At 44.3% G+C, this 24,588-nt stretch overlaps 1 protein-coding gene across 2 annotated transcripts; it reads right to left on the bottom strand.

Moving 5' to 3' along the window:
* Positions 1-195: 195 nt before the first annotated feature.
* Positions 196-24,400, bottom strand: espl1 (extra spindle pole bodies like 1, separase). Of its 2 annotated transcripts, none has more exons than XM_022228730.2 (23): positions 24,141-24,400; positions 21,449-21,628; positions 19,629-21,114; positions 19,215-19,357; positions 18,134-18,336; positions 17,428-17,535; positions 15,846-15,986; positions 15,156-15,327; positions 13,911-14,195; positions 13,101-13,355; positions 12,375-12,696; positions 11,500-11,662; positions 8,847-11,041; positions 8,077-8,287; positions 7,662-7,876; positions 7,076-7,206; positions 6,541-6,681; positions 5,897-6,064; positions 4,590-4,769; positions 3,895-4,130; positions 3,235-3,318; positions 1,926-2,090; positions 196-1,390 (listed from the first exon to the last, which is right to left on the bottom strand). In XM_022228730.2, exons 2-23 carry the CDS (start codon positions 21,518-21,520, stop codon positions 1,183-1,185), a joined length of 7,284 nt encoding a protein of 2,427 aa, XP_022084422.2. In that variant the 5' UTR covers positions 21,521-21,628; positions 24,141-24,400; the 3' UTR covers positions 196-1,182. The 2 variants fall into 2 exon arrangements, with proteins under 2 accessions (XP_022084422.2, XP_022084431.2); XM_022228739.2 differs by having other exon boundaries at positions 24,146-24,400.
* Positions 24,401-24,588: the final 188 nt, after the last annotated feature.

The raw sequence follows: 24,588 nt of genomic DNA, 5'->3' as shown, positions 1-24,588 counted from the left end.
TGTCTGCTGGCACCATGCCAGAAGTAATAATGCCATGTTGCAATAAATTTAGATTTGCTGATCTGTTTGATTTAATTACATGACCAGACAAGGATAGGACTAACAACAGAGTTTGAAACACGAGAGTAAGGTGTCCTATACTTCACAAATCTTCGAAATTGCTATACATTTTACAAACCGACCCGCACCACCAAGTTAAATTACAGCATTTTTATTCATTTTATCAACAACATTTACATTCAAATTTACAAAACAAAAAAATGCATCTCACATCAGGAATTATCTTGAACACGTATTACAATTGGAAAATTATATCTTTAAAAAAGAAACGTCTACAAACAAACACATTTAACAAGGATTTTGAGAATAACTATGGACTTTTCGAGGTCAAACACCAGTGAACAGTGGAAAGCTTGGGTTCTATTGGATTAGGCCAAGGCAAGTCTGAACAAGAAATGCTGTTAACAAAGGACTTCACAAATAATACTGAACTGCCATGTCTCTTGGCATGACCAGAAGTACCAGAAAGATTTTCTGAGTGTTTGATTGAAAAACAAAAACAGAAACAAACATTGAGAAGAAAGCACATTCCTTATTTTCATGCTAAATACAAGTGACACTCAAATTCACTGTCGATGGTAATTTTTAACATTCTAATCCTCCAGAAGACAAGGGGGACATCGCTATGCAATATATATTTTTATGCACAGACATCATTACAAGGTTTTGGATTAGAGGCCATTGTATGAAACGTAATAATTTAAATTTTTTGAAACGATCAAAAACCAAGAAAAGATTGAACAAGCACCAAGCCTTTCCTTACTCTGCAATGGATAGCTTAGCTTCTATTTATTATCATTACTACAATCTCGACCATAAATTGCCTATTCCTGGCCTTAAAAGAAACGTGCACTCTACCAAAGTTTGAGCACAAAACAAAGTATTATAGATACAGTTGTACTAGGCCAACAGCTCATTGGATGAAATCCTCTGTAACAAATGCTGAACAATTTTACTTTGAAACTTGAGCAATTGATAATAGCAGAAATACCGCAGGTCACTTCAGCAACTTTGCACAAATTAATCATTGACACTATTGCTGAAATGTAAACTTCAGTAAACCTTACATTTCAAGGCGACGGTTACTGCTGCGGGTGATGTCTTCACGAGAACCAACAAGGCTTACCGCGGCCCTTCTTGCATGCACACAGGGAGTCCGTACACAACCGGGGAGCACCCGATGAGGTGCTGCAGCTTACAGGCCTGCCTGGCTTCCGCCATGCCATCCAGTAGACTCCCTCCCCCGTCCAGCCAGGACCGCAGCAGCTGCTCCAGGAAGCGGTCGATGTCGCGGTCCGTCACGTCCCACAGGTTGGCAACCAGGCATGGGCTGAAGAATTAAAAAAAATGGTCAAATGTATGAACTTGCCCCTGGACAAAATCCATTTGCATCTAGTTCTGACAAACTGAGCGCATGGCCAAAGTGTGAATACATGTATAAATTCAAATATGGGGTGTCACTATGCTCGTGTCCATGGGCAGGCACTTTACCACAACTGGCTCTTCTTACCACCAAGGAGCCATTGGCACGTGAGTTGCTCATAATTTGTCAAACACTAAAGCGTAAATTACCCTTAGATTAAAAAAAAATAAATAAATAAAATTCTCTGATGTGGAAGGTTCGTAATCTGGACACAAATGGATGCGCTCAAAACTTTTAAGAAAAGAATTGTAGGTGAAACTCTCGAACTGCATTTGCTGCTATGATGTTAATAAGATGGGTCGCTCCTTTACAATATACAACCTAATTGAGGTAAGGTTACCAAACAACTAAATCCACTTTTGTGTTCGATCCTGATGGTTCTATTTCTCAGGGAGGGAAAATCTGAAATCAGTATAAAAAGGTCCTGGGTTTTTAGCATTACCATTCAGCTACAAGGTAGTTCAGCACCATGCCATTGGCCTCCTGGGTACCAGTGACGTGGAGCCGGCCGCTGCTGCAACCAATCAGAAGGCTCGTTGCACGGCACGTCAGTCTTTGGATGTCGTCGCCTGTCAGGAATTCCCGCCCGTTGCCATGACCACAAAAGCTGCAGGTTAGGGGAAAATTTTTTCTATTTTGTTAAAATATTCACACTTTTTACAGTAGCTTTTTTTCAGATTTACAATCATATTTGCCACACCGTATCTGCCTTGAGCAGAAGCACCCCCTCATCAGTTGAAAAGAGCCTTGTTGGTAGGAAGTGTTTATTTTTTTGTTAGCAATGCGACCGCAATACTAGCATTTCACAGACGTTTATGAACCAGCGAAGTGCAGTTCCTACCAAAGGAGTCTCCGCTGCTAGGAAAATTGTGCCCTCCCTTGGTACAGCTCAGAGCTCAGAGAATGTATGCACAGTGCACCAGAACCAGGGGCAGTTTTTGGTATGTGAATTCATTGACAATGAAGGTTCAAAGCACCTACTCGTGCAAATCACTGGGAACAATAGCCTTCCATGATAGTGCATCATGCGAGCGCTCTTTATTTGAGGGAAAAAAAATGACATTCACTGCATTGTTAAGGCGTATTTCTTGCTACATAATTGTGTGCTGTTTAAATGCTATGAATCCACTAAGAATCAAAACATGACAAAAAATCTCTCCTTTTAATGCACACACTGAAATGTACAATGTGAACATCTCATTTTCCCAGCCAGACTGATCACGGTTCTTTGGTGGGAACGCACCTCTTGGGTGTAGACTGATGATAGATGCCCATTTGGCATGGGACCTGCTGAGCATGCCCGCCCATTATCTGTAAGAAGGGATACTCGCGTGGGTGCCAGCCACATTCACGAGGTCAGTTTGGAAAACTTCTTAACAGTTTGTCCCTTCTTTGCTGGCAAAGGTGTGCTTTAACTCAGAATGGTTTAATAGCCCCAAACAAATTTTGATGTCAACACTGACACTGGACGTACGAACCAACCTTATGAAGCAGGAACCAATTTCTTAGCACTGTTAAGCAGAGAGTTTGCCTATAGCATAGAAATATACGCGTAGCAAATATGTATGTAGGTTATCGGCCAAAAGAGCCATACAAAGTGTGTGAACTTCAGCTGGTTCTCCGCTCATTTTTGCTTAGCACGGACACCTGCCAAGCAACATTTTTTTGCTGTGAAATTGGGCTCAGGTTATCAACACTGAGTGACAGGGCCTAGCTACAGAAAAAAAAAAAAGGGAGGTTGGGAAACTCACACAAAGAGCTGGTGGTCTGTGAGGGCAGACCTATACTCCTCCTTTGTGGGTGGTCTAGCGACCACACCCTTCCATCCATTCTCCCTGAAGATGGGAACAAATTGTAGAAACTGACATGAACGGTTCACTACTGAGAGACTGGAGAAACCACAGGGGGAGATTACCAACTCATGGAGGGAAAACAAAAAGTGGCTCCTTTTTTTCATTTGTGCAAATACATTGACTGTGGTGTAAGTAGTCCACAGCTTTTCCATAAAGAGCTGCGTATGCTCTCTGTGATGCATGCCAAAATCCAACAAGTGACAGAACAATTCAGAGTAACTGTTTGGGATCTGGATGGTGACTTATCCTATGGAGTACCGAAGTGTTATGTCTCTGTGAACCAGAAAGTGCAGTGCAAAAGGATGGAGTGCGCGCGCGCGTTGGTTCACGCGCTGGTTCTCGCGCTAATGCCTTTTACACACTGATTGTGCGCGTGACGTATCCACTTTGGAACTCTTTTGTGATAATTTTAATTAATTTAAAGAGCCTTACAGCACTGCAAGAAGGTTGTCATTTTCTTAAGACATGCAACTGGTGAGGGTGAGAAAAATTAGTAACTTGAAACCAATCCCAAACCAAAACTGCCGCCCCTAAAATACCAGCCTATCACAAGCTTACTTCTCAAACCACTTTTGGAATGTCTTCTGCGTGTTGGCAAGGTCGTTGGACGGGTTCAGGACGTAGAAGGCATCGGATGGGTCTATCGGTGGTGGAGTGGAAAGGCAAGTCGGGGAGGTGAGCTGGGCACCGCTGGCCCTGCGGAGCCAGGAGAGGATGAAGTACAAGCTGGGCATCCGGCAGACGGGGCTCTCCCTCAGGATGGGGGTGGTCTCCCAAGGCAGCTGCTGGATTTGCTGCCAAAAGTATAAGGACAAAACAGCGGTTAATCTATGTGATTACATTTACTGTTAAACAAGTCTGAATAAGCCAATTCGGAATTTCAAAAAGCCAAGGTCTTTCGAGAACAGAGCGCATGCATGAGTCAATGTATGGCTACACTAATAGGACTGACTATTGTGCGTGCGTACTGCTGTTCCCGCATGACCTCGGACATGCTTCAGTCGGGGCATGCACTGTTGGAATACCGATCTGCCTCATTGATTCATTCATAACACTGATTTCATTGCTCTTTGTGTATCCGGAGAAAAAAGAGGCCCAGGGGTGTAAGTGAATTATCCCTTCAGATGAAGTGTTTATTCTCAGCTTCAGGTCTGACTACTTCCTGGGCAACAACTGCTTCAAAGTAGACGTTTAAAAATGGACTAGGCAGCGATGTTTGACGAGGTCATGATTGAACTTGAAGTCCGACGTACCTTGTCCAGAATGAGAATCACTGGTTCCCTGCGCGGTGTTGGTGCCAATTTTTCAGCCAGCTGCTTGACAGAGGCCGTAAGACTGGAGTGCTGCTCAGAGCCGGGTGAGAGACCGGTCAAACTGGCGAGGGCGCTGCTCAGCTGCAGCTTGCTGAGCTTCAGACATGATTCCAGGAGGCACTAAATTGAAGACGAGGAATGACAAAACATTTTTTTTCAAAAATGTGATCTAACGGCAGAGATGGTAGCAAGTCATATTTTGCATGTCCAATTCAAGTCACAAATCATTTGGTCTGGTCACAAGTCCAGTCAAAAGTCATTTGGTCAAAACAAAAGGCAAGCCACAAGTCTCTCTGCTAGAGTACAAGTCAAGTCACACATTATTTATCCCAGTCACATGTCAGTAGGATAGACCAGACTCGAAGTCAGAATTTGAAGCTATGAGCCGAACAAGGTCCTTTTTTTAAATTTCATGCAAGGCATAAATTGATAGACCTGATTTAAAAGTTGACGGGGTCGCTCGAGTAGCTTCTGACTTGCATTGGTAACAAGTCATCTCTTGCAAGTCCAACTCAAGTCACGAGTCATAGGTGGTGGTTACAAGTCAAGTTACAAAAATAGCAACTTGAGTCTAAGTCGCACGACTCAAGTTAACAATTCTAACAGTGCCTAAGATGACAAGATCAGGTGACTGATCACAATGACCAGAAAAAGTCAGGTGAGTTGTCAGCAAGTCAGGTGTAATCTTAGACCAAGTCAGCTGACGTGACTCTAAAAATCAGGCGACCTGACTGGACAGCAGACTTAAAAGTCAGATGTCAAGACTGCACAAAAGGGGTGAGACTGTGGGGAAAATGCTGTGCAGGCCTAATAAACTTGTTTTACGGAATTTACAATTGCTTTGGTATTGGCATATAGAGGATTTTCAGTCACGGAAGTTTCGATGGTCAACATTCAATTTACGCAGATGTGTGCAGAAATGCTTGCCATCGAAATCTCTCAACCCTCTGGCATTCATGAAACTGCCAATAAAAATACACAGATTTGAAAATGCAAACGCCTCCACAGACATGGTATGCGTTCTGCAATGTCTTTGCCCGTCATGTAACGTCACGTGGAAAACCTCTATAGCGCTCAAGAACTATAACAGGGAAACTTTCTTTTCAACAAAGAAGAATTCAATTTTGGGGGGGGGCCGAAAGAGACATGAGTCTGAAGACACAAAAATGCACTTGAGAATGACGAGAGGTGACAGAGGGGCCCTTCAGAAATATCGTTTTCAAATTTCCTTTTTTTCAGCAGCCTACCTGACACATCTGGGAGTCCACCGTTCTCTGGCAGGCAGACTCCACCAGGCTCTTGAGCTTCTTGGCAGCCTTATCCATTGCCTGTCTCTCCTCTTTGCACTTCCTTGCTCCGATCAGAAGTCCCTTCCACTGCCCCAAGAAAGTCTCCTCCATTGCCTCGGTGAGGGCCTGCGGGTATCCGGAGAGATACAGATCTTTAACTCACATCAAGCTACTATAAAAATGTTACGAGATGTTACAAGGCACAAGGTCCATTTTTTCAAAACCATCATTTAAGGCTATTCTGAGGTAAAAATCTTGACTATCCAAAATTGATCAAGCCCTGAATAATACATTCTCCATCATGCTAAACCGTTAACCATGAAATGATGGAAGCAGAAAGAGGACATAAATGAATCCAGCAATATTTCACTGGACATTCCTGATGGATCCCTGTAATGGTGGAATCCTTTGTGTCAGGCTTGGGGGGGGAGCACATGTTAGGAAACGGCGGATCTGTGCAATAGTCATCACAGTGCTTACCACCATTGGTGGGGGCCGCTGCAAATGAATAGTAATCGCGATAGTGATACCAAAGCCAAGGATTTTGTCAAGATGGAAAATGTGTCAGCGAGTGGCAAACAGAAAAGGCTTATTCGGCAGACCTGCATTCGCTGGTCCAGCTGCTGTCTGCAGGTCCACCAGGCTCTCTTGTCTGTCTCCTTCACGCTCAGCTTGCTCTCGGCCAAGATGCCGTCAAACTCCGCCAGGAGGCTGGTGGCTGATAAACCCAGCCCACCGGTATGCTGCTTGCAAATGAGATAGAAAGGTAGCAGTCGGTACGAGCCCGAGCCATAAAGAGCGGTGTTCATTACCTAGTAAGGGAGCATCTCAAAAGTCAGAGCGCTAAAGAATATGCCAACGCAGGTGTGAACGAAGATTTCCCTAAAGGAAAGGACATGTTGACTTTTGAGGTACTCCCTAATACAGTCATTTGCAAAAGTTTAAGACCACCTGGAATTTTATTGGTATTTCTGTCACTGGGCCTGCATTACATTGTCTCACTAAATGATTACTTAACATGTTTTTACATGGTGCATAACATCAGTGCAGTGCTATATACCAATTTGAGTGAAATTCCTTAAGTATGATCGGGGGCTACAAACCCTAATCACCATGCTAGTGTGGCTAGTTCCTTACCATAGCCTGATTGATGATGACTGGCTTGTGACCACTGCTGAGGCGACACATGACCAAGTGGTCGGCATCGGTCAGGCTGCCGGTCAGGGACACACTGGATGAGACCACAGACAAAATGCACACAGTCCATCCTGTGAACGGGATTGATATCGTTCCAAAAAGTGATGTAATTTGTGTCCATGTGATATTTGGGCTAAAATATGAGGCCGTGGAACTCACTGTTATACATGTGACAATACGACCTTAGTCACAAGTCACCAGAGCCTCTTCTGGCCTGTAAACAAAATCTTGTACAATGGAAAACCAACAGAAAATGTCAGAGGTTTCATTTACATAATGCCAGTATCATCAATAATATGCAAAACTCAGTAAATGAACATGAAGAATGATTTCTTTTCCAATGCATATTAAAACATGTGACAGGTTTTGCTCTTTAAACTGTATGCTGTTGCAAGGATCCTCTTTACAGAGAGAGTAGACTGTACTTTTTTGGGGGATCCAGTGGTGAAGACAGAGGGAACTTCGGCATCCCCCCTCAGAATCCTATCTTGCATATGGCACACTGCTGAGAGTGTATGACTCTTACCCTCAGGTAAAGCGGTCAGGGTCTGCTGCACCACGTCTGGCTGGGCGTCTCCCACCGAGCCCTCGCAGAAGTTGAACAGTGCTCTCTGCTTGGCCAGATGCTGTAGGGTGGCCCCGTGTGGCGTGCTGGCCTTGCTGCGGCCGTCCAGCGCCATCTCGGCCAGAGATTCCGTCAGATTCTGGACGCCGTCCGCGTCAAGCTCTTTCTTCAGTTTCCTGAATCGGAAAGCAAATTGAGATTGGAAGAGATGAAAGGGAATGTCATAAAAAATTGCTGACAGATAAAAATTATGCCAAGAATCTTAAAGAACTAATTGTCCTCTAAAAACTTGTACAAAACTACAACAAACCACCACACTGAAAACCAAGACAAGTTTAAACAGGGAGAGCAAGAGAGAATGACGACTTCAACTCACTTCATCTTCTTGGCCAGACTAGCCAGCTTCTGGTGACGCAGGGTCACAGCTGCGGCCTCGCTCAGGTAGTAAGCTGCCTTCATTGGCTCCCTGTCGCCGTGGCAGGCAGCCAGTAGCTGGCACACACGGCGATACAGGAGGGAGGGGGCACGGTGACAAACCTGGGCGCTGATCTGCTCCAGGCCGGCGATCACCGAGTCGAGACTGGTGTCTGTGTAAGGTTGAAAAAAGTTCGAATACAAGATCTCCAGATAATGAGTATTAAGGGTAAGAAGAGTGCATTGAGTTGATCACCAGTACACAGACTTTGCCACCAACGGACGCTTTTCTCTCATGAGCAAAAATCATTTACAACTTAAGGTGGGGAAAGTATAAGAACTAGGGAGAAAGTGGATTGAAAATGGGTCTGCATTCAGAATTTAGGCCTCAAGCAGTGAAATTCACAAGCCAATATAACTTGGAGAATTGTGCCTCTTTAAAAACAGATGTGCCTTTCGACAAACACTTTGACGTTTCTGATGTGGTCACAATTAATTCAGTACTGAATACATGTTCACTTCAGTGACTTTCATGGTCATCATGTTCATGATGCCATCTTTCAACTGTTGCAACACTCTCAATCTAAATCTACAAGGGAGGACTTTTCATTGTATTTTTGGAAAGAATGTACTGAAATCTAAATTTATTCCACTGTGCCACACTAGAGGGAAAAGTTCTATCAGCAATTTCTGTAAACAAAGTCAAGAAATGGTCACTCTTTCAGCCCTGACCTAAGTTGGATAACCCAGTTTGAGCGATTCCATCCTGGTCAGCAATAACAGCCTGTTGCTGTGGCCTTCTCCTTGTTGACAGAGCATCCACGGGAGCATTCTTTGCCCCTCTTGGTACCTCGGTATCTTCAACAGTCCATTTTTTGGCAGTCTTCCTTCTGGATGTTGCTGGCTTCCGGGCTGTCTTACGGCGGACATTGAGGGCGCTTCTGGATTCGTCAGAGTCTGAGGCCGCTCTGGGGATTTCAATCTCGTCCAGATCCGGCAAGGCGAGAGAGGTTCTCTCTGAGAGAGAATCTGGGGTCGGGATGTCACGAGTTGACGGGCTGCTCTCAAAGTCAAAGTTCAGACTGCCATGGTTTGGGCTCCCGGGAGACAGTGAGTGCACCTTAGTGGGTGATTCCAGCTCCAGGAAAGTTGGCAGAAGATCCAGGAGCATATTGTTGCTGACCTGGTTTACGACCTCTGACCGCAGGTTCTCAACGTTGGGCTTCCGGCCTCGTTTCGATCTCGTCGCTGTCACCTTGGGCTCGGCCAGTTCTGTGTCTGCTGCTCGGGGTTTTCTACCCCGCCTAGGTTTGGTTTCTGTGTCTCCTACTTGGGTTGGTTGTTTAGACTTCTGTGAAGGCTTGGATGTAGCACCTTCCCCCATTAGGTCCTCATTTTCTAGTGGATTTGAGAAAGTTTCTGCATCCAAGTTGAGCCTCACTGACTTTTTGGCTGTTTGTCTCTTTGATTCTGTGGCAGTCTTACGGCCTTTGTTCTCAGTTTCATCTTCAAATACATCGCCATCATCTGAATTACACAAGTCTATGATCTCAGTGCTGCGCTTGCTGATTTTTTTCGCACTTTTGCTGGACCTGCCACGTGTTGCTTTCCTCTTCGTTTTTGTGGGACTCGGCTCATCAAAATCAAATGCACTCAGCGGAGCTGAATGGAGAGGTGTGGCCTCAACCTCGACAGTTTTCTTGGCGGGCCTTTTCTTTTTGACACTGAACATCAGGGCTCCCTTCTTGGACCTTGACGCCACGTTATGTGGTGTTGCTTGGACAAGTTGCTGTAACTTTCTGCTTCTTTTGGTCGAGCAAGCTGGCATGTTGGAAATACCGTCGGAATCATCCTCATTATCGCTTACGTCACAGAAGATTCCCAGCTCAGTGACTTTCTCTGAGAGTTTCCGAGACACTTCGGGCCGCTGCATTCTTTCAGAGAACACCATGTCTTGGAACTGGGTCTGGTGCTTGGTCCCTTGCTTGCCCAGGTCTAGTTGGTGAAACTGTGAAACAAGGTCTCCTTCGTAAGATGGCACATCCTTGTGATGTCTACTGCTTGGCTGCAAATCCCATGTTGAGAATGTCAGATCGCCAACTGTTGTCTCAGTTGCTCTTGCCTTCAGTTCTAGCGAGACAAGGATTCTGTAAAAATGCAACCATGCCTTAGGAATGTTTTCATCAATGGATAGTTCCAGGCCTCCTGCGATAATGTGTTCAGCCTCTGAGAGATTCCCATTCAGTAAAGTCAGCCGTGTGATGCATACGTGAATCTCAGTCGTTGCTCTTGCATGCAAGTTGACTTGACCTCCGCTGCTTCGACTGGGCCTGGCCAGTTTCATCTCCGGTCCTTTAGTCTGCTTCACCCCTTCATCATTGTGTAAGCAAGAGGAACTCCTGAGCAGGAGTGACGGCGTTTTCGTTGCACTCCAGTCTCCAATGTCCAGAGCCACTCGTAGGTTTGCCAGAGCTTGGGTTGGTTCGCCCTGAAGTTCAAGCCTCTGGGCAAGCCGCAAGAATGATGTCATGTCTTGCGCATGGAGGGATACGTCGGCGCATGAGGCACACAGGCAGTCCGACGGGTGGGAGTGGTAGCTGGGCAGCTTGACAGTTTGAGCTTTCAGCCAAGGAGAGGAAGAAGTGTCCGTGTCTTCAAGACGCCATGTTGTCGAGGAGCACTCGGCAGAGATGGAGATCCGCTTTGTCCTGATGAAGTTATCGTCATCAGTCTCCTCATGGGTCTCTGATCCACTACTGCTTTTCCTTTCATCCTGAGTAACCATTGATGCACCTCTCCATCTTGCTTGGGCTGCTTTCTCCGGAAGGTGGAGGATTTGCTGGACCTTGGAGAGGCTGGCTTGGCAGTCGTCTTCCTGACCGCACTGGACGTGCAGGTTAGAAAGCTGGAGGAGGAAAGCAACGCTCCTGTGGTGGAGAAAAAGGAAGAAACATTTCAGGAAGAATAGTCTTTTGACTTAGGCAGCTCCTCAGAAAATTGTGACCAACTTCCTCAACAGGCGACTAAACTACAGAGACAAAGGTTGAGCTCACTAATTACCAGTGGCACTTTGGGCAACAGGAAGCCATAATTCCAATGCTTACTTCAAAGCAACTTTTAATAGCCTGACCACCGCTTTGCATATTTTTCGATAAGCTATGTTTTTTTGCTGCTTGATCACAAAATGAAACTTACAACACAACTTTTCACAAATAATTTAATGTTTAGCATTTGAACACTGCAGTGCCGCACAAGTCAAGCTCCTAGATTTAATACCCAAAATCACTACAACATCTGAAATTTCATTTTGAATATAAGAAAGATGAGACAGCAAAATAGGCAAATGGACAGACAGGCACACAGAGAACAGCATCATCTGAGTAACCTCCTGGGCAGCATGAACTTGTCAGCCAGTAGAAGGCCCTCCTTGAGGTAACTCTTTGCTTCTCTGGTGCACCCCTGCTCCAAGTACAGACTGCCCACATCGTACAGTGACCGCAGCACGTTGGCCAGCACCGTCCACTGGTTGAACTCTAGGTCATTCCCTCCTGCAAGAGTTTTGGAAATGGAGGGTTACATTCTCATCTGGTAGAATTTGCCCCCGTTAGGATGTCTTCATCCTGGATCGTCCCCCCCTAAGGTTGAGCTGCATATGCCAACACATAGACTCAGTGGTCTCTCCAGAGAAAAGCACTTGCTGACTGAACTCAACAACTGGCTCATTCCAGATTAATCTCCTGCTGAAGAATATTGAGGGAGACAGGGTTCAGACCTGTAACCAGCAGAAAGGTCATATCAGCTATTTGAGCACGCCTATGGTGGCACAGGTGGCAGATGACAAGGACCGTGCTCAAGCCTAGACGGGTTCCACAAACCCCCTTGGGATTAAAAATCCGCTCCAAGCGCAATAAAAGAGGGCGTGTTTTTTGGTACTCACCGCACAGGTGCGTTTATAATGGAGATCAATGGCGCGTTTGAGGCGCTGCATGGTGAGTGAGCATAACAAATTTATTCCTTCATGTATGATCTCTGCGTACACGCAAAATGCATGCAAGAATCTGCCTGGGAAAACTTACAACCATCTGTCTTTCTTTTGGGGGTGCCCTTCAACTGGGAGCGGGTAGTCTAATGACGTAGAGTTAAGTGACTAGGGGGGCAATGCTTGAATCCAGCTTCGGTCAATTACCATTAATCAAGGGTGGCCTATAAAGGTTTAACACCTGGATGACTAAAATAACAAGAAATATCCTGCATCCGTACCCGAATCGTTGCCCACTGCAGCCAACTTGAATCCCTCTCCTTGCAAGCTCTGCTCATTACCAAACACCCCCTCACCAAACATCAGCCTGCCCACCCCCATCTGCAGCCGCATGGCTTCCGCCTGGAGCTCCAGCGGTGAGAGGTCGTCGGGGACCAGGCCGCGCTGGACAGATGCGTCCTGGGACCGCTCTGAAGGGGGACGGAGCAGGTAGAGGGCCTGGAGGTGTTTGATGGAGGCGTTCCGGAGGTAGGCCTGCCGGGATCGGCGCTTGTGGCTGTGGATCTGGAGGACTTTCTCCAAGAGCGTTTCAAATTCTCCAGTCTGGGAAAATATAAGTCAAGCTTAGGTTAGGCGTTCTGTAATCTGAACATATCAGTGTTTCTAACAGTGAGTAGGACCTAGTACTGCTTTGCTGAAAGACACTTTGCAGGTCCACCATGGGGAATCAATCTCTTCTATAAGAGTGGTGATTCTGAGAACCGGTGAGTGTGAACTCGATGTTTCTATCAGGATGCTCTAGTCGTCCTCTGAAGAGAATAACGATGCCACAGCTCAGCTACAGCTGAAAACAAGCAATCTTCTCAGAATTTCCCACTGATCTTTCTTCCTTGCCAAACGGGTATGGTTAAGGGACAGGCAAGATTGAAGGACTTAAGCTTGATGATGGCTTGAGTCACTGCTTCATTAAAAGATTGCGGGGCAGACTTTGCAAGCGAGAGACATACCTTGTGGGCTGCCAGCACCACGTAGCACTTTGCGATTGTGAATGCCACTTGCAGGCCTGCCCCGTCTTCGCCCTCCGTCTCTGCCTCTCCCATCAAGGCCTGGGCTGGAGCCAGGAGAGCTGTAGCCTCCTCCACGGCTCCCATGCGACAGAGAGCTTGAATGATCTGGCAGTAGGCCAGGACGGTGTCTTCGTTTGATGAGGTGGAGATGGAAAGAACCACCAAAAGGTTGAGGGCTTGGACTTGCTGTATGGGCTGCAAATATTTTTTAAGACACATTTTCATCCCTTTTGAAACTTCAATCTGATGAAGAAACATGAATCTCTAAAGAGCACTCCCGTAAATGTGATATTTTTTAATCACAAGACCTTTTGTGTTTTCATGTAAGGGATGCTATAGGCAATTGGCAACTTTGAAATTACTTGATTGCTAATGAAATGTGCATCTGAAAAACCTGGCAAAAATCCTACATAAATGCAAAGTTTAAAATCACAAGGTTTCTCATTTGAAGGTGGTGTTAGTGGTTAGTAAATCAAAATATGAAATTGGACAAGACTTTATCCTCCGGTATTAGTTTTTTACCCAACAAAATGATGAAAACTTGTAACAAGTTTTAAGTCTCCCAATGTCCGATTTCAGACCTAAGGAGACTTAAAGATCTCTTGGCTGAAAGATCTTGTACTTGTCAAAACTTACGTTGGCGTGTCCAGTTTGATCGTTGACTAACTGGTTTGTATGCAATACGGCAAAGTGTCCCATCCAAAAATAACACCATGCACTTTTTCATCAAATGTGAGTCAAATCCCTTACCCTGTCGGCCAACTCGCACAGCGAGGCGGCCACCTTCAGGCAGTAGGACGTGCACGCTGGGTCGTTGAACATGGACTGGCTGCAGCCCTCCGCCACCAGGTCCGTCCAGATGTCCAGGGCCCTGTCCAGGGGCTCGGTGGCCGAGTGCTCCGTGGCCAGGGTGTAGCCTGAGGTGGACAGCAGGTAACTGGAGGATTTGTCCTTCTTGATGGTGGCTGGCTCAGGGCAGTCTGCTCGAGTGGACTCCCCTTTGGTGTTGGCAAACTGGGACGTGATATAGGTTGCCTGACCAAAGAAATACAAGTGTCATGATGGAGTGAAAAGAGAAAAAGAGTAGAACACCTCTAATAGTGTCAATGAAATTTGTATCTGAATGAAATCTGGCTTATTTTTACTTATATAGTATCATAATGTACCCCATCTGTGTCACACGACTTGTCTGCGTGCTCATTTTAATCCACTAAGGTGTGCATAATACAGTCATTTGCAAAAGTTTAGGACCACCCATAGAAAATGCATTAACCTGAAGGAAAACCAAACTTAAACCAATCAATCAAGGCAACTTATGTTTATTTTCAATGTGTAATCTTGGTACCTTGGTTGAACATTTCTGACTACATTTCCATGATTTGACATGTTAACAGTCTAATATTCAGTGTGCCCTCCTTTATTTCTGATTGCTTAGACTGGCTTTTTTCACCCATGCTGCCTTACAGACAAAATGTCATACAAGACCTGCCTTTGCAAAAAATTTCATTCAAATAGGTATATACATGTAGCACTACACTGATGTTATGCACCACTGTAAAATCATGTTAAGTAATCAGTCAATGAGACAGTGTAATGCAGGCCCAGTGACAGAAATGGCAATAAAATTCCAGGTGGTCTTAAACTTTTGCAAATGACTGTACAGCCAATGAGTATGCTTCAACGAGTATGACTTTCAACACTACATAAAGGCTATGTGCCTATCTGTGCTCACAGCAGTAAAACCCATTCTGTTACTGTAAAACCTCCTGTTCTGGTAAACAGGAGGTCGAGGGTTCGAGTCCCGCTCAAGTAAACTTCACTTTTTCTAGCCAGCTCTGAGAAAATATTGAGCGTACAAAGCTTCAAAGGATTCCTTGATATGAAGGAGAAAACCGAATATCAAAATAAATTATGCACACTGAATGGAATACATTTATATGAACAAAAACATGCGAGACTGAGTTTAAGTAAAAGTGTCTGAAGTTTCACGCTTACCTGACTGGCCTCGCTCTGGCAGATGTAGAGCCAGAAGTGAGCCGTGGCCAGCAGGTCAAACACCACCAGGTAATCCGCACTGCTCGCCTCCTGGTCCTGCTGCTGTTGCACGATGTCTTGGGCTAGTTCCTCCAGGAGGTGAATGGCCTCCTGGCAGCAGTCGACAGGAGAGCTGGAAAACCACATTGAGAGAGAGTGAACCTTTCTGTGTATACCATGGGCACTCTTAGCCAGGAATTTGACCGCAAACCACCCCCCCCAATCCTCCGCGATACTGTCTCAGATGCAGGAAGCCGATGGCACATTAGTTGAACTTGACCTTTCAACGGTCATCGACCTCCCTGTTAGGCAATATTGTCTGGGCTCGATGGTTCTAAATCCTGGAAATATCCTTCAAAATCTTGGGACGGATTTGAAGGATCATAGACAGGTTTAAAGTCAAAATGGGGAAATGAAATTTTAAACAGCAGAAATGTACCCAAAAAAGAGGAAAGTAAGGAATTTTAGGCAACACTGAAGTATTAGGTAGAAAATGCTGTCAGGAACACAGGCAAAACAAAAGAAACTTACCACTCCATGATTACTTCCCCCTCCTGCAAAATATCATTGCCCTATCAAGTATTCGGTAGAAAAAATTCATGCAGAGAGGAAAATGGTTCTTTCTAAGCCCTAAGAAATGAATGAGCTTACCAGTCAGTGTCTAGCGTGCCATCGCGTAATAGCTGGGCCTGTTCAATGCGGGCGTGTGCCCTGTGTAGTCTCATCCTATCTTCGCTGTACAGGCTGAGGAGATCACACACAACGGCATACTGCTCCACCGTTGTGTCATACCTGAGAAAAAGGAGCCAACCAGGGTATCATGCTATCTCACGGTACCAAAGAAATTTGACAAAATAAATGCCCACTGCTAGATGGTAAAAATCTGAAGCACAAATGCCCTGTCAAGCATTTTAAAACTAGGACTATGATTTCTAGATTAACTTATTCAGGCAGGCAATCAGGAATTCAGAAAAATGTGACAAAAATCTTAACTAGTCTACGAAAGACGTGGTACACCGTACGGTGCTTTTAAATTTCCAATGACGCGCATGTGAAGCAAAAAATAAAGAAATTGCTGATCTGAAGAAAGGTTGCACACTGGCTGATTTAGGACCGAGTCACTTCGGAAGCAATATCTAGTCCATGCTGTAAAAAGCTTTGGTGAACATGTAAGATGTAAACAGTTTCTTTGCATACCTTATGATTAGACAAGCGTAATCCATTTTGTATAAACCAGAGTATTTGGTTCAGCACAATAGGCTATTATGTTGGAAACCCTGAAATGTAATTGCCGCAATGGACGTGCATTTTCCTCAACGAAACAAGTTCTAATTTGCATGGATCATCTTTTTGCTTGAATTACCGTATTAGATTTTTGGAAGGCTTTTCAATTTCATACAATAAAGTGTGCTGGCGGCTGAATGCACAAAAAAATTGCACCTGTGCATTAAATGGAATAATGGACCAAACATGACCAATCCATAAATATGCCTTCCAATTTGCTAAGGGTGATCCATCCTCACGAGATAGTCGACCTGCGCCTAAATACAATCTGATGAATTATACACGCCAGCCGACGGCTTGTGATCAATCACGGATAAATTGGAAGGGATGGGGGAGGGGAGAACAACGGGGGTGGTTGAGAAGGCAAGGAATAACAGTGAAATAAATTATAAATGAAAGCATGTCGGTAATTCCATTGATGAAATAATCATTGCGAGGGATGTTTAGTGATTCATTCGCCACTTGATGAGTCGGCTGCACACTGCCGAGTCTGTCTAATTTGTAAAGCGTACATGGTTCAAATACACATGTTTTTGACCGAATGCAGGCAGTTATGAGGTCATTTTCAATTTAAAAAATCATTCAATTACCTCAATCAATTCTGCAAACTTTTTTAGTTCAATGAAAATGCTACTGGCAAATAAATTAAATTCCAGCAACAAATCACAAAGGAAAATATCATTTCTTATATAATAATATACAATTTCATTGTGCGCATAGACAAAAAATGCAACAAAAAGTAACAAAAATTTCCTTAATGTGCAAGTTTCTTTTTCAATTTTCAGTATCATGTTTCATTTTCCGCTTTTTTTTCAAAACCAAGAAATTTACAAATACAACTGCAGGACTTACTTTTATGCTCGGTAAACAACATCTGTGTTAAACATTCTGAATTTTAAGGCAGTCAGGCCGGAAAGTGGTATTTTCACTACGAATAACAGATACGTACCTCTGTGCTTTGTAGATGCTAAGTTCCTGCTCGAGAAGCTTGGAGACAAGACTGGAGCTCTCATCGGAGATGGTTCCCTCAATTTCTTGAATGGCATCAAGCAGGGTTCTGCATAGATTACACAGAAATAACGGTGAGGTAAAGATAGCCAGACATGAACAACAGAGAAGACAAACAACATATTGTTGCATATCTCTGAATTACTGTTATTCATTCTATGATGCACTTAAGCCTGAGAGTTTTTCATCACTGAAGCATCGTTGTGTATACTGCTATTGAATGCAGTTGAGCCTTATCTCACGCGTTGTCTTGCTGCATGATTGCCAGAGTTAGGCATCGCATTTGACCCTTACAACCATACACGAATATGCATAGAATGATTGACCTGTCCTGCATCTTGTCACTCTGCTCTCGCTCCGCCCTCCTGCCACGTGGGCCGGAGACACTTCCATCATGCACTGCAGCCAGCCTGCTTGCTTGTGACCTGCACCAGCGTTGCGTCATTTCGCATTACGTATGCTGTATTTGCACACACTCTGCTTAGAGACAGCGGCAGGGTAATCCTCATTGGTTATTCCTCTAAAGAGTTACATGTATATTCATGATGAGATTAGAATGTCCTTTTCACAGCACAGCGGCCATAAGTGTATAAGGCCAAATGATCAACCCGAGTTGCATAAAGCCCTTTTAATCTGTATGCCTTCACCTTGTTCTGAGCCGTTCATCCTCTGCATTCTTCGCAGTGTCTCGCTTGGCTTTGACCCAGTACTCTACAGCAGTGGTCAGCTGATCCGTCAGGTGACCGGCGTGGGCCCAGAGATAGGTCACAGCTGTTTGCATGGCCTCTTTATGCTGTCCAGCCTTTCGTTGGCAGTCCACAAGGAGTTCGTGCTTGCTGAACAGCTGAACCTGAAAGTCAGCGTGTGTAGTTAAACATGCATCAATATGAGCCTCGAGCTGAACGAGTGGGTGCAGTTTTCTTAGCAACAGAGGTTCCTTTGGTCAGAGCGGAACTTCGCTGGTCTACGAATGACTAGGAAATGTACGTGTTACGGTCGCATTGAACACTCCCGACCAATATGGCTTTTTTTTAACTGATGAGGGGGTGCTTCAACTCAAGTTGGATAATCAAAGAAAAGACAGATTTCAAGCCAGTGACATCTGCAACACTGTTCCACTTCTCCGCATAGAGTTACTGATTCCTATGTGAGCATTCTCAAATCACTGCAGAATGCGAGTCTTTACCCTAACCACCAAGCATATTGTTTGGCTTACAGTACTCGGTACTACAAAATACTAAGTAATAGCCTGAGCCTAAAGGACCTAGCGCTACATATTACTACTTCTGGCTAGGTTACTTCCATTGTTACTTGTACAGAGAACAATAAAGCCATGCATTCATAGTGCCACAGCACTGTATGGTACATTGTCTTAGCTATTGTATTTTTTGCTTCAGAGAACAATAAAGTCATGTCCTCTTACAAGCGGCAGCACTGATTACTACATGTTACTTCAAGTAGTAATTTGTAATATTATGTAGGGTTAGGGTTAAAGGGTTACTTAACATTCAAAAGGCTAAGGTTCTAGATGGAAAAAGGTTTCGTAAGGCACACAAGTACCAGCAGAAGTTCAGTAAGCAGTGATAGTGATGATTCTCCATGTTTTGACATCCTAAAATGTGATTTGAATGAAGTCGACAAAACTGGGGTCTTAATCGATCATTACCAGTGACTCTGCCTTCAAGTTGCCATCCGATATTATTATTTAAAAAGACATTTATTTCATACCTTGTGGACTTTTTCTTCATCCACCTGTTCTTTTGTCGCACACCAAATCTGGAGCTGCTCACAGGCCATGATCAGAAGTGGCACAGCATCGGGGTACCATTTCTTCCTGTAGCACATGAGGCCAAGGTTGTATGCATTGGTGCCTGTAGAAAGATTTAAAAAAAAAACACTGGCAAGATACATCACTCTAACAGATTACAACCTTCCATAGCCTGGACATTTTGTGAAGATCCAAATGAAGTTAAAGTGATTGTACACATTAAAATCTTGCCTAGACGGTGCATCTGTAACCTAGCACAAGTAGATGTCATTCGGGCGAGTCAATTTTTTTTTCCTGAATCAAGTTTTCAGGACTTGTTTGTTAATTAATAAGTGCTTTGCAGTGCACTTGGCTGCATATAGTGAACAACTCACCCAACCACCTGTGTTCATTGTTTGACAAAGCTCCTCCTGCTCCACTGGACACCTCCTCGATGATGCACTGGGTTCTCTGGCAGATGCCCAGTGCGTCCTGTGTCATCTGCCTGATATCAGCGCTGGTGGCTCCTTCCTCCTGACGGCCCATCCGATCCTGCAGGATGGCCGCCATCAGGTTGAGCGTGGCAAGTTGCCTGTTCACGGTCTTCTGGAGGGACATCCTCTGCTGCTTTCCCTTCCCAGCAGAGGACTCGTGGAGGGTACCGCTGGAGCTCTGCAGCTGCTCCCTCTGCACCTGGAGCAGGTCTACCAGGAGCTTCAGGGCGGCATCAACTGAGTGAACTAGGTCTTGTGGTATCACCACCTTAGAGGGATTGGGTGACCTGCCTTGCTGGTCAGCAATACACTCAAACTGCTTTTTGAAGAACTCCAGGGCTTCCACGAGGCACTGGATGGCTGCGATATCATGATCTCCCTTTTCAATCACCTTGGATGTGCTACCGACAACATCTTCAATCTGCTCTTCGGCAGTCTTGATAGCATCTCCGGCTTTGTGGGATTTGGACTTCTTTGTATTTCTGCAGACATGTGGCGATGGGAAGTTTCGCATCTCCAGGGTAACTCCGATTGTGCTCACGGCGGCACTGTAAAGTTTCTTGCAATGTTTCCTGCAATTGCTGGTGATGATCTCTTGGAGTTGCTTGCACAGGCTCATTGCTTCTTCGGGTCTCTTGAGATGACTGCAACGCTTTGCAAACAGAAGACTCAGTTCAAACAGCGGAGGCAGAAGCTCTGATGCCTCCTCAGACTGCAGGTCTTGCTTTTTCCTGGCATCTCGTAGATCACTGAGCAAAGATTTCAAGATATGCCTAAGGAACTCAAGTACTTGATTATTCTCTTCCATTGAGTTACTGCTGGCTCGGTCAAACTCGACAATGGTCCGGAAAGCTCTCTCAACCACCCATGACACTTCGTAACTTGTCAGCATCAAGAAGTTGAGTGCCTGCAACCGAACATCCAGCACCACCACGTGCTTCATGGCCCCCTGCTTGGAGGAGTGCTCCAGGTCCACGCAGGCCTTCCAGAGCTGGTTGAAGGCCTGCTTGCACACCGTGTCGTACTCATTGTCGACGCCGTCCCCGGTGATGAAATTGTTCCGGCACAGGCCCAGGCGCTCATGGAGATTCGTGGCAAAGGCCGTGGCGTCTACCACCAGCCCTTTGGCCATGCCCTGCACCACCATGTGGAACAGTAGCTTCTCCAGCGACAGCGGCACCAACTTGGTGTGCTTTAGCACCTTGCAGATGCATTCGTAGCTCCTTCTGGCGATACAGATGATGCCTGCGACTGTGCCATTGCCCGTCTTGAGGGCTGACAGCTGCTGCACACAGGCGCGGAGCACTTTCATCGCATAGAAACCATACTTTGCTGCTTGCTCCTGTGACGGGCTGGTTTTATGACGCAGTACAGGAGCCAAGTAAACCTGTGCGAAAATCAGAACGAGGAATAACCAATACTTTCTCCACTAGTACATCTTTGTGAAGGATAAAAATTACTTTCACTTAACACATGAGAGGTGAGGCTTAACCTTCATTCTCCAAAAACCTTTGTGAATCAATGCCTAGTTTTGAATGAATTTGAGTTGATCAGTACTGAAAATCAATATGCCATTATTTTCAACGACATTCCACAATCCCTTTTGTCCAGGCAAAAAAAGTAGAAAAAAAAGTGTGCATGATTTGGCAGTGTTGGCTTTTTGGAACATTCAGCATGCTTCCAGGCAAAAGTTAACACTAGAATATTGCAATCATAATTACCTCTAAATCTCTGAGCACGGGCTCAACATCAGTACTGGTCTTTATTCGCTGGAGTAGTCGTTCCCCCTCCATAACACAGAATGTGAAAGGTTCCAGACTACGTCTAAAACCTCTTACAAGATAATGGCTGAGAAGTCTTCTTGGTCTTCATGGACATAAAATCTCATGAATTTGGTCAGTCTATTTGCAAGTGGAATAAAGGAAAGTACAGCAATGAATAAGCAACTTTGAAGAGAATATGAAAATTGATTGTTTGTTTTTGTTAAAAATGATGGTGCCATGATGTGACAGGCAATATTCATTGTCCTGTCAACATGAATACATTGTACAACCCACACGATCAAGTACTTATTTGATAACTTCTGCTCTTTCCAAATCGAGGTGTAACAACAAATTTTGGGGTTCAGAGTCTTTATCTTTTATTCAAGTTGAAGAATAACCTCGCATAATACTCACATCTTCTAAAAACTTCTAAGAAAACGAGTTATGACATGCACCATTTTTTCCTTTTAATAAGTGGCAGGAACTAGATCAGATTGGTGCCAAATGCAAATTATGTGTAACTATGTAATAGTCTGTTGCTAGACTTAGTACAAGTACTTACAGTTCCCCTGTTTATGCTTTGCGCAATGCAGGATTTGATCTATGTGTAACCTGTGTCTCATAGCAGGCTCTCTGACAGTATTTAGTGGCACAGGGTTGGCAGTCCCTGACATTTTACTTTATGAAAAAATTGAAACATTTTTATTACAAGAGATAAAAAAATTACTCAAAAATTGCTTAGTTTATTTAGTAATGATTCATTTATTATCAAAAAAATGATTTGGGGAGAAATTTAGGCATGTTAGGGTGCAACAAATTATAATGAAGGGACTCTGGAAATCAATGAACTTAACATATCTCCAAAATGTGAACACCTACCAATATCATGCCTATGCTATGGCATGTATGGGAAGGATTTACATACCACTGGATTGATTTTTCAATTCTCTTTTCGATGATACTAAAATTGCTGATCACATTCTTGAAATAAGCCCTTCCTGAAAACTCTTGAACTGCAGACTGACTTGACTAGACCCCTAATTTACTAAAGGCTAAATGTGCAGCGGGCCACAGGCAAACTCAACTAACATGATTCGACTTACGCCTACACCTTGATCTATTGGGTTTGTCATGCCAACTTTGCGGTGGCTGTGACAAAAACCCCATAATTCTAGGGGCAGGCCTAGATCATGACTTTGAATGGTGATGATTTCCACCCTGTCCTGTCCATATTCAGAGTGCACGCATTGTACCTAGGGAACTCCAAGTCACTCATGTCACTATTCTGGAGTGGTGATTTTGAATTCTCGAAGTAGGCCTAACCTATAATGTATGACACATGTATGTAGTTGGTGTGCATACCGCACATCGATAGTGAGTACGCGTCTATGCAAAGGGAACCAACTTTGAAAGTAGAGTAGCTCTCGGTCCGTCTAACATCACGCCATTTGTACGCGAATGCACTATGAACTTCAGATTTACTTTGCAGTCATTTTTTTACCATTCCCAATGAGAAAAACAATTTTTCTAAAAATAATAATTTTGGGGGGAAAATAATGAAATGTTTTAGCGGCTGTTTCAGCAGTATGCAGGCGGTGGACAGAAACCTGGGATATTCATTCTCATGGCCTAAACACCAATGGAGCGACTGTCATTGGATGGAAGCGAAAGATAAGTAAAAATCTAATTTAAAAAAATACTCGGTCTCTGCTCTTAAATTCTTGTTCCACCCTTAAGAGTAGCCTATAGGTTACTCAAGTTTGCTGTCATGGGAAAAGTTGGTTGAATAGCTTTGTTCCACCTGTGGATTGTTCACCTCTCAAGTTTGATTAGAAAACCCATGGCATAGCCTACTTCCCAAACACATTTTGGCTATTTTGATTGTGCCAACTTACTTTTCCATCACAGGTATTTGTGCAACCAAATTTCATACATGCCTTCTTGATGAAGTTAGATGTCAGATGGGGAGGTATATTCTCTTTATATCCTCATTAAAATGGTGAAATTCTGGAGAAATTGCAGAATACCTTGCCACTCTAAAAAAACTACCCCTGGAATGACTGGTTACGTGGGTAGGGCCTACAAAGTGAAAATCCCTTGAGAAGAGTGTGACACTCTGACCTGTACCTGGCTATGAGGTTGATCGTGCGGGGTGGCGGGGTATTCTGCAATTGAGCTAAAATTCTCGAGCATTTTGCCCATCCACACTACAGAAAATCAGCAGCATGTACTCTCGATATCTGTCAGCTGTATGATAGCTTGACCAATCGCAACACAGCTCCTACTTTTCCTGGTATTTTTTTCCTTTTGTTTTCCTGTCACCCACAGATGAAAGCTGCATTGTGATTGGTCCAATTTACTTCCATTCCAAAGAGCAATCACAGCTCAGCTTTCATTTGGAAGGGGTTAGGGAAACAAAACCTTACACAAAGTTACACTAACTTACAGTCATGACAGTTCTGGAAGTAGGCATAACCAGGATAGCGTTACGACTAGCGACTCCATGTACATGATGTAGATCTAACATGCCTAAACTACACTGGCTAAAATTCACAGGAGTATGACAAAGTAGTGACTTAAAGTTTGAGTTCTTGAGCCATGCCAGCGCTAGCGTTGAGCGTTTCCTAACAATAATTTATTTTACACCTACCTCACCTGCATGGCACTTGTCACTGTTACTAAGCTAGGAAGAGACTGAAACAGTTAAATTGTGTACGTCATAGCACGATGATCATATTTTTTAGTAGTTCTAAGCCATGTTCTTCGGTATGACTACAACTACGAAAACCTGACATCAGATGAGCTGCAAACCTGGCACACCAGCCAGCTAACTACATACGGTAGGCCCAGATCAGTAGATGATCGTTCAAAATGCACTGATCTTTAAAATGGCCGCCAGTAGAATAGCGATTGCCAAAAATAATACAGGAATTATAATTGGCCAAGAGCAAAAATTAATCATATTCTGGCCAATGACATACAGTGTTATATCGTCTTTAGAGCTCTTGGCTCCAATCGTCCAAAACGTTGGTGATAGTCGGGTAGCCAATCAAAATGTACCATATTAAATGTGGAAGGAAGGCAGTTGACCATGCAAA

The sequence above is a fragment of the Acanthaster planci genome, linkage group LG08 (assembly GCF_054643075.1).
Source record: "Acanthaster planci isolate LZ-2023a linkage group LG08, COTS_SCS, whole genome shotgun sequence".
NCBI lineage: Eukaryota > Metazoa > Echinodermata > Asteroidea > Valvatida > Acanthasteridae > Acanthaster > Acanthaster planci.
This window is presented reverse-complemented; position numbering and strand designations above follow the sequence as displayed.